Genomic DNA, 10,057 nt, shown 5'->3' with positions numbered 1-10,057 from the left:
CTAGCTCTAAAACTGTATTTTTTACATAAACACATACCTACTGTATAAATAGTACATTTAGGAAACGTTTATTCTTTGAAACAGATTTTTTTCCCGCGGCTGTATATTTACCATACATACACCTGACCAGCAGGTGTCACTAAAACCCCGCAGTCAGCTACGCTGCGTCCAAATGCCCCCACTTGCGGTCTTTGCACTTACCACTTGACTACTTTCATGTCGTATTTCCTCCTTTTGGCCCAAGTGTTCTAGTGGGCAAGAAGACCCCAAGTGAGCATGTAGTATTTCTAACCCGATGGGACACACTTTGCAAGTACAAACATATATTTTCATAAAACAAACATTCCCCCTTTTTTTCTGTAACCTACTCAAATTGAATTGTAAACCAAAACAATATGAATAGAGGTATTTCAATTCATGATAAGGAATTACAAATCTCCCAATTGCAGAGGATAACACTCTGTTTCAAAAAGATCACTCAGAAGTTCCAAAAGCATTGGAGATCATAAAAGATTTTTCTCAGGTATCTCAATATTTTAAAATACGAGATATTGTCTTTAGAGAATAAAGATAAACCCGTGTATAATACAATGTCAGTTATCATGGCGTTATCGTTATCCCTTCTAGCCCATCTAATACAGTTGCAGGCACATTTTCGGTTTGCAAAAAAGTACCATAATACTTTTTTAGTTTAGTATAAAAGGAAGTAGGCTACTTTCACATCATGGGACAAGTGAACTGGATGCTTGGGCCTACAGACGCCAGATCCGGAATGCAACCAAACAGTGAAGCAGTGTTGGGCAAGTTACTTTGAAAAAGTGATAATTACTAGTTACTAATTACATATTCAATAGTGTTATTACATTACTGTACAAATTACTCCATCCAAAAAGTATTTCATTGCATCTTCCTAATTACTTTCTAAATCCTACATCAATCTTGATTAGCATTGAATCAAGGATAGACATGAAACGGCTTAATTAATTATTTCAAATAAATAACTACATAAAGTATTCTCATTGACTGACCAAAGTATACCAATGTGAGAAGGATACATTTAAGCATATATTTTAAACTTAGACTTAATGTTGATGTCATTTCCACTATTGTATATATTGCACAGTAATTAGTTACTTTTTCAAGGGGAAGATAATTGAATTACAGTAACTAATTACTTAGTAACTAGTTATAACCAACACTGTACAGGAGCAAGGACAGAGAGGAGCACAGCGTCAAGATGACTCCACACCGACAAGTTACAGACATGACAAGAAAATGAGGAAGATCAAGAAAAGATACGCCATAAGAGAGCAAGAGGGAGTGATCTCAGAGAGTCTGGAGGACAGCACATCTGAAACAAAGACTGAAAGTATTCGAGGAAGAAAAAAGACAGGGAAGGTAGGAGAGAGATGAGGAAGAGAGAAAGAAAAACAGATGATGCTGAAGGTATAAGGAGAGAGTCAACACTGAAACCGCTGGTGATGAACTCTCCTTCAGTGCCTGTGAGGTCAAAGAAAACCAAGAAAAGAGCCAAAGGTTCAGAGCAACACGTGAACGTATTCGAACACAAGAGAGATGAAGAAGAAGACTGACATCAAACCAAGTCCTGCAGTTCACAGAAAGTCTAGGAAGGAATCCCGAGATGCTTCTCCATTGAGCATCGATAGCTTGACACTTTCACTATCTCCTCCGATACAAGTCGCTCAATGCCCACCAGCTTCAGCAGCTGAGAGGCTAAAATCCCATCATTCATCAGCGCCTGAACCGCTGGTCAAGACACAGTCTGATCTGTTTACACACCTGGTCCTCATGGACATGGAAGATGAAGATGAGGTGCATGTCATCTCTCCATTTGGGCTGAAGGACACCAGACAGAGAAGTCCTAAGCCCATGAGGAAAAACAACCGATGTTTAGTTGGATGGAGGAGAACAAAGAGTGCTGGAGAGTGAAAGATCGGAGACGAAACTGAACGATGCCAAATACACGGACCATGAAGGTAAGAGAAAGTGTATCAGATGTGACAAGAGTGCATTGTGTCGAGATAAAACATTGTGACTCTCTCAACATCTTCATTCTTCAGGATCATCTCCTTACATCACATATGAATATACTGAGGCGATATCACTGTCAGGACCTTCGTCACAGTCTGATCTCATCCTCATGGACATGAATGATAACAGCGAGTCTGATGAGCCTGAGTTGAAGTTCATCTCTCCATTTGAGCTGAAGGACACCAGACACAGAAGATTTATTTGGTCACCTGCAGGACTACCGAAGAATTGCGCTTTACCTTAAACACGCCTATATGAGACTTAATCATGTTTTTATTCATTCATTTTTTTTATTTTTAGAGCCCTTTTTTTGCCTACACATGAAAACGCATGTTGGAACTAAAATGGGGGTAACTCATGAATTCTTTGGAATACAGACTTATGGTTGGTCTCGTTTAAAAAAAAAGTAGCTGATTATTGCTAAAAAATCACACACACACACAAAAAATAAAGGTATGTTGTTAGTTTTATTGTAAAAAATAAAGTAAAAAAGTTCATGTTTTTATTTGATTAAAAAAAACATAAAAAAAATACTGGTCGCAAAAGGATAACAAAAAATCTGAGCACACTCTTTATAAAAAAGAATCAATTACTCTCCCTACATAAATTATTTAAAAAAAACATCAAAAAGATCTGTAGTCTAGAGTCATAGAGCTTTTCAATGAGATATAGTTTGTCGTGATTCGATTAGAAATGACATGCACAATATTGACGCAAACTTAGGTGTCCCGTATACGGAACAGGTGACACTTAACAGGCTACATTACTAAACGAAAAAAACTGAACATGCATTATTAAAGTAAAGACTACAAACATATAAAGTATGGGCAAGTTGTTGGTTCCAACAAGGGATGCATGTTTGTTGTATTTCAGTACAATGGAATGGAATGTTTAGAAGAGAAATGGTCAAAGGGAAAGAGGGTGATGGGCAGGAGACTGCGGAAGAGCTGCTCGCTCGTGCAGAAAAGGAGTTCTTTGAGATTTTGGAAGCTGAGAAGAAGAACGAGTGGAATCAGTGGAAAGAAGAGCTGCGGATCACTTATCACTGAAATGATAAGGTCTGGGACAGGACTGATTCTGTATAATTGTAAGGGTGACGTGAGAGAAACAGATGCTTGTGTGTATGTGTGTGTTTAACGGATGTTGTCATGTGTGTTTTTGAAAACAGCCCGTCAAATAAAATTTCCTCCTTTTGTGGAGCTTTAACAGATTGTAGCTCATGTTGGGACCGTTGCTTCAATAAGATAAGGGTCCTGGGCTCTATATATAACATTGGTAAAATGTTCTATTGTGAAAGATAAAGAAAGAAGAATCAATAAGGCCTGCTGTGTCTACACCAGAATGCTTTGTTCTTCTGAGATTGGTGAAGATCTGTTTGAACCTGATCACTAGGGTTATCTGATTTATCTTAATTTTTTAACAAGCAGAAAGTTTGTTCTAAGATTATTTCTCTTCTTGTCCCCTGCAGGAAAGGAGGAGGAGCATAATACAAATAGTGTCACATCTTATGCAGGAAGAAAAAGTGTCATGTCAAATCAGGACTGGTCTAGTTGATTGGGACCATGAGTGTATGGCAGGGGACTAACACGATGGATGCACAATGAGATTATTCTGATAATTAATACATTTTAATAATCTCACCCATCATCATACGCATACTGTAAACATGTCATGAGACATATACTGTACATCAATGATGTGCCATGTTTGACAGATAAGATGAAAATTAATAAAACATAAAAATTATACATTCATACGATACATCTCTAGACTACACTTTATATGACATGAAGGAAAGACTTCAGACTGTCAAATATCAAATCATGGATTAAACCCTACAGCAGCCTATATAAAAAAAAGTATGAATGAATGATTCTGTATACTGTGTTAGGCTATATGAGGCCAGTCTTCTTTTTGATTGCACTTATGCTTTTGTTGTACTTGTGCTGTCCCAATTGCTTCCATTACCTACCCCACTTGTAAGTCGCTTTGGATAAAAGAGTCTGCTAAATGACTAAATGTAAATGTAAATATATACCACGCAAAAATTCAACCATTCAACAAGAGAATTTCAACAAAATCAAACCTCAGAAGTGGCATAAAGACACCCAACAGCAACACTTTGAGCAAGAAAAGACATGAAATCTGTGAAAAACTGAAAATTGCTGTTTATCTATCTAATGTACATTCACCTAACCAGCAGGTGTCGCTAAAACCCCACAGTCAGCAAGTTCACCTGCATCTGCAGCGTCGGACGCGTGTCAGAGAGTGCGCGCTTCACCGCTGCCGCTGTCTGATCTCTAGGGACATCAGAAACACAACACGCTCGTGCACGCGCTCAGCTCCACACTCACATCCAGCTGAGACATGGACCGGACGGACTCCACGGGCTTTAAAGCGTTGGGGCTTTAACAGTCTCGTGACTCGTGTTTTGTCGTTCGGTGTCGTATTATCATCCATGACCGAGTGAAGCGCAGGTGAATCCAGAGCGTTGCGGCCGCCGTGAACGCGTCACGCTGAACCTGGCACGCGAGTTGTAACATTTATTATGTAAGTGTGGCGTAGGCTATGTTGCGCATTCCTAATGTAACGCGCGTGTTTTAGTTAACAAACAACCGAGCAAAGCATCACGATGAAGGACACAGAATCAAAAGATCATCAGCTGACTGTAAGTGGAGTAAATAATATTCGTTTATATTTGAAATCTGTCTTGTTGGCATGCGTTTATGCTCATGATAGTTCGCTGTGTGTCATGTCAATAATGTGTAGGCTAACCTGTACAGTAGACTGTTCTGCAAATACACAGGCTATATACAAATTGTAATAGTTATTTATATTTAGTCTTATTCCTGAATAAAGTGTGAAGACGTCAGTTTTCCAAAGTTTTAGTTTTGTCCGTTAGAATTAGGCTATTTATGCTCTATGTGCTGTTTGTTGTTGACTATTGATGTTATCTGTTGTAAATTCAATACATTTAAACCCACATGACATCATTGACAGTCTGACAGACTCTTTGGGAGCTTAATACCCGCTTTTTAGTGATCTTTTGCCCCCTTCTTAATTATTCACAGAGGCAGTTTAAGTTCCCTTTCTCTTTTTCCACTGAGACATCATTCGTGTTTGAGTTGGGGTAGAATTGACATTTTCCTACACGAGTTTTAATGTGTAGTACGGATCAAACCTAATAATATTGACAAGCTGAAACAGTTGTTTACACTAATAGGTGACGAAATCAAGGGGAACCTTTACAACATTGGTATTGACTAGTATTGACTGTGAGCAATATATAGATAAAATGACTGTATCCAATTGGGCATATCACATATTCTTTAAGCCTTCTGCTGTAATAATATACTATAATACTATACTATAGCTTTCCTGTAGCTCAGTGGTAAGAGCAGGTTGTGGGTTCGATCCCAGGGGATTGCAAATACCTATGTAAAATGTATAGGATAAAGCAATGTAAGTCGCTTTGGATAAAAGCGTCTGCCAAATGTCTAAATGTAAATGTAAATGTGATATTAAATCTGCTAGAATTTCAGCATTGTTGCATCACCGGCTGTCAATGCATGGTGGTTGAACCTCATTATTTAAACAAAAGTATCCTTGAAATATAGATAATGAGAAAAAATTGCATCAGTGGTCTTCAGTGGCCCTCTCCTATCTTCTTTTGTTTCCGAGTGCTAAGGGAACCATCATTGAAAACATTATTGCTTGTTTCATAATCGCCTCTTGTTATGCGCTGTACTGTGGCCCCAGGAGTTATTATTTGGATGTTCAATGTTCAATGGACTTTTGTTTGAGTTCAACAGCATCACATTAAATTACCAAGTTATGCAAAACATTTTTCAAGGACAGACTTCATATTTACGGTTTTTGTTTTTCTACAGCTTTAAACCAAAGTAAAAAAACTTTACTTTAAACTTTTCATGGTCATTTTTTTCTATTTCTCAGGTGGCCCTGCGAATTCGCCCATTGAGCGATGCAGAACTGGAGGAAGGTGCCACTATAATAGCCCACAAAGTAGATGACCAGGTAAGAAAAAGAACTGTAAAACTTGTTTGTGTGTGACGGTCAGCGAGAGAGAGATGGACACACAGTATAGATGTATGTTGACGGTACCTGTTAGTCAGGTGTTTGACAATTACTCTGTTTGTGTGTGCAGAATGTGTGTGTGTTTGTGTACACCATCTGTATTGAAGACCTCTTTTGTGCTCACTTTAGAGATTGTGTTTGTGATCCTCATCCATTTGCTGGATCTTTGCTGGTCTTGGTTTGATGGTCGGGCTGGTGATTCAGCGCTTGTGTAAAGCCTCTTTAAATCAGCTCTCAATAAAGCTTCACATTTTGTCCAGTCATAACATTATTCGGAGAGGAATTCTTAAGATATTAAGTGGTATGCTTGATTTTTATGTATTTTTAAGATGAATAACAGGGATTGGTGCCTATTGCCTATTGGTGTCATCCTTGGCACATTAATCTAAATTTTGAACATTATTTGATATTCACAAGTAATTTAATATCATTAAAATAGTTTGTCTATATTTACTTGATATTCAATATATTCTCCAACCCTATATCTGATGTATTTGGGAAGCACTTTCTTGATCTCGTGGCTTTGCACAACCCTAAAGACTGATGTGTTTCAATCCCACTTTTATCAGTTCTTATCACATTTGAATGGACAGAAAGTCTGTAAACAATTTGTTTTAATGTAAATGTTCTATATATCTCTTCATAAAGACTGTGCCATTGTTATTTCAGATTAATCCTAACATTGACAGCATGTAAAAACAAAACATATGATTGGTTGTTTTACATGTCAGTCAGACTAACTGTTTCTGTCTAAGCAGGCGGTTCTTGTCATCAGTCTATAGGGACGTACTACGTGACACTACTGCAAACTGTATACATACTGTAAAACTATACATTATGCATTATATATACTGTATATTGTCATACATGAGGTGCTCTTCAATGGCAAGAAGTCATTCTTGTCTAATGTTATATCTTTGTTTAAAAATAATTTTGAGTCTTGTTGATGGAAAATCATAGGAACAGGCAAGTTTAATTTTCTCTGGGGCTCTCATTGGCTGTAATGTCCAGATGCTAACCTAGGTATCAGGGTTAAATAGATCCGGTGTTAGTTGAATGAAAAGAGTGGGATCAGCTAGTCAGTCTCAAGGGTCTGAGTCACAAAGACAATTAGCTAGTGCTCTGAGACCTCAGCGTGACATCAGTGTGTTTAGCTATCTGCTTTAGTGCCACATAATATTATATATCCAGTATATGAAATTACCGGCATCTAGCGAGGAGGTTGAGAATTGCAACCAACGGCTCACTCCACCCCACGTTTTGAAGCGGTGGCTGACACAGGAAAAATATGTCTTCGCGTTTTCGCTTCTTTGCCGAAGGAGATAACGTATTTATGAAACGCACTCTGTGCTACTGTAGAAACAACATGGTGAACGCTTCATTATGTAACATCTTTATACACCTCTGAATAAATTGCGGTCTATATTATATTACAGTTTTGTCAATAGATCCTCAAAAAAATTACACACAGTGCCTTTGACAAAAGCATTAGCCTACCTAGTTAATGATGGAGAGCAAACGTTCATCTCTGTGGCTATTTGTTTTCAGTTCGATACAGTATATCATTGAATAGATAATACTGGCAATTGTGGTGGGTCAGCTGATATGTTCGTGTTTACAATCAAGAACTTAACAATACAAACTGGTTGTGCAAGGGCTCATGGGATTAGTGGCTTTTAAAGAAAGGTTTAGGTGTTGTGTATTATGTTTGTGCAGTCATCATGTAGGACAAACAGAACAAAAGTATCAGTACCAACATATGATACAGTTGAGTTATGTAAAAACACATAAACACACACTGAAATACACACAGACGCCAATTATTCACGCTCATCCTCCTTCAACAGGTGTTCCACAGAAATTTTCCCTTTTTTATTTGTTATAGCTTTTAAAGGATGAGTTCACCTCAAAGGTGAAATTGCCCAACACATTTCTTATTTCTGTTGAACACAAAAGATATTTTGAAGGATGTAGGAAAGCAAACAGTCCAAGGGCACTTTTGTCTACCATTGTATTTTTTCCAATATGGTACTCAATGGTGCGAAGAACTGTTTGTTTACAAGCATTCTTCCAAATATCTTTCTCTGTGTTCATCAGAAAAAAGAGATTTGGAACAACTTGAAGGGTGATTGAATGACGACAGAATTTTTTATTTTTGGGCGAACTGTCACTTGAATGCAGAAGAGTTTCCAGAATAAGATCTATGAAGCACATTCTTTAATTTGATGTCCACCAGGAGCTTTTGTGTATTTTTTGTGATTTTTGTAGTTTGAATTTTGACTGAAAATCTATAAGAAACATTAGTGGAACTGTTCTGATAAAGACACACAATAATAAATTAGACCCAATGTGATCGATAAACTGCAATTAATATTACCAAAAAACTACAAACTCATCACCTACCTCATCTCCAGATTTGTCTACAAACTAAACTAAGCTCCATTCTTATCTGTTCACGGCCAGCTTGCCATATGTTGTCACCATCCACAAGTAGAGTGAGACGTGTTTTTTGTTTATTGGTGTCGATGGCGTTCTCCCTCTGGGCAGCCGAGGATGAGGGAGGCGTAAACCTTAAGAGGATGAGCTCCTCAAGATGGGCTTTAGATGGCTTAGACAGCAGCCACCTGCTCTTCTGTACTTCCAGCCACATGACGGCTTTAGGATCATGCAAGCGTTGTTGCACCAGAAGTTTCTGATGAATCTGATGGGTGGACCTGAGTTAGACTTTATTCAAATTATTATAAGCTTATAGATTTGAAATGGTGCTTTCATTAACAAAACACATAACAAACTAGAGGCTTGATTTCATTTTGCATAGTTCACAAAGCATGAGCTAATTCTTTGTGTTGATGTAGTAAAAGCCTTTAACAAATTGGTACTCATTAACCTCTGCACATACTGTAGCGGTCAGTAGCATTAGTGTGTGGTTTTAATTATTTGAAAGACCTAAAGACCTAGGCGATTCACTTAATAAATAATAGATAATAATTATTTACTCTTGTGTCATTCTTACAAGGAACACAAAATGTGTTTTTTGTAACACAATATATTTTTATGCTCTTGTTCGATATAGTGACAGTGAATGGGGACTGGGGCTGTCAAGCTATATAAGCGTAATCATTTGCCTTAAAAGTAATAGAAAAGTATCATTTGTGTGCTGTATTTTAACTCAGAATTTGGAATACAGCCTTTGAGTTACTAAATATGGACCGCTTTCATGGCATTTTTGTAGTTTTTGGAACCTGACATTTCATCATAGCCATTATATTCAAATGAACAAGCAAACATATTAATTTATTTAGATGCACTATCCCTTCATCCCTTTGATTGGTGTTCCAATAAAGAGAGAAAGTCAAACTAGATTTAAATATACATTTTTGTAAAACTATTCCTTTAAGAAATAGATTCGCTGCATGTGGGCATCTTAAAGGAACAGTTCACCAAAAAAAGCCTTTATTTACTTACCGCCAAGTTGGTCCAAACCTGAATACATTTTTTTTTTCTGATGAACAAGGAGAAAGATATTTGGAAGAATGCTAGTAACTAAACAGTTCTTGGCCCCCATTGACTTACATAGTACGGTTCATAGTAAGAATTTAGGAAACTAGGCAGTTCTATTGCACTTTGGACTATCATTGTAGTTTTTCCTTTTTTTATTCAGTGGTGGCAAAGAACTGTTCATTCTTCAAAATATCTTTCTCTGTGTTTAGCAAAACATAGAAATTATACAGAATTGGAACGACATGAGGGTGAGTAAACTATGAAAGGATTTTTTATTTTGGGGTGAACTGTCCCTTTAAGACTCTTATACATGTATAGACACACCCTCAGAACCTTTCCTTCACCTGTTCTTACCTGTGTGTCATTATACATTGATGATACATATCAATGAGGCAACTTAGCACCTCGC

General features: G+C 37.4%; 1 protein-coding gene across 1 annotated transcript in view; it reads left to right on the top strand.

Annotated features, from left to right (window-relative positions):
* The first annotated feature begins 4,340 nt into the window (after positions 1-4,340).
* The window catches only part of kif19 (kinesin family member 19), a 30,913-nt gene continuing 25,196 nt past the window's right edge, over positions 4,341-10,057 (top strand). The window contains exons 1-2 of the mRNA XM_056770657.1: positions 4,341-4,720; positions 6,007-6,087. Coding sequence (XP_056626635.1) covers positions 4,685-4,720; positions 6,007-6,087 — 117 coding nt within the window. The 5' untranslated portion in view covers positions 4,341-4,684. The remainder of the gene's footprint in view (positions 4,721-6,006; positions 6,088-10,057) is intronic.

This window comes from Triplophysa dalaica, chromosome 17, assembly GCF_015846415.1.
Source record: "Triplophysa dalaica isolate WHDGS20190420 chromosome 17, ASM1584641v1, whole genome shotgun sequence".
NCBI lineage: Eukaryota > Metazoa > Chordata > Actinopteri > Cypriniformes > Nemacheilidae > Triplophysa > Triplophysa dalaica.
Note: the sequence above shows the minus strand (reverse complement) of the source record. Positions and strands in the feature narration are given on the sequence as shown.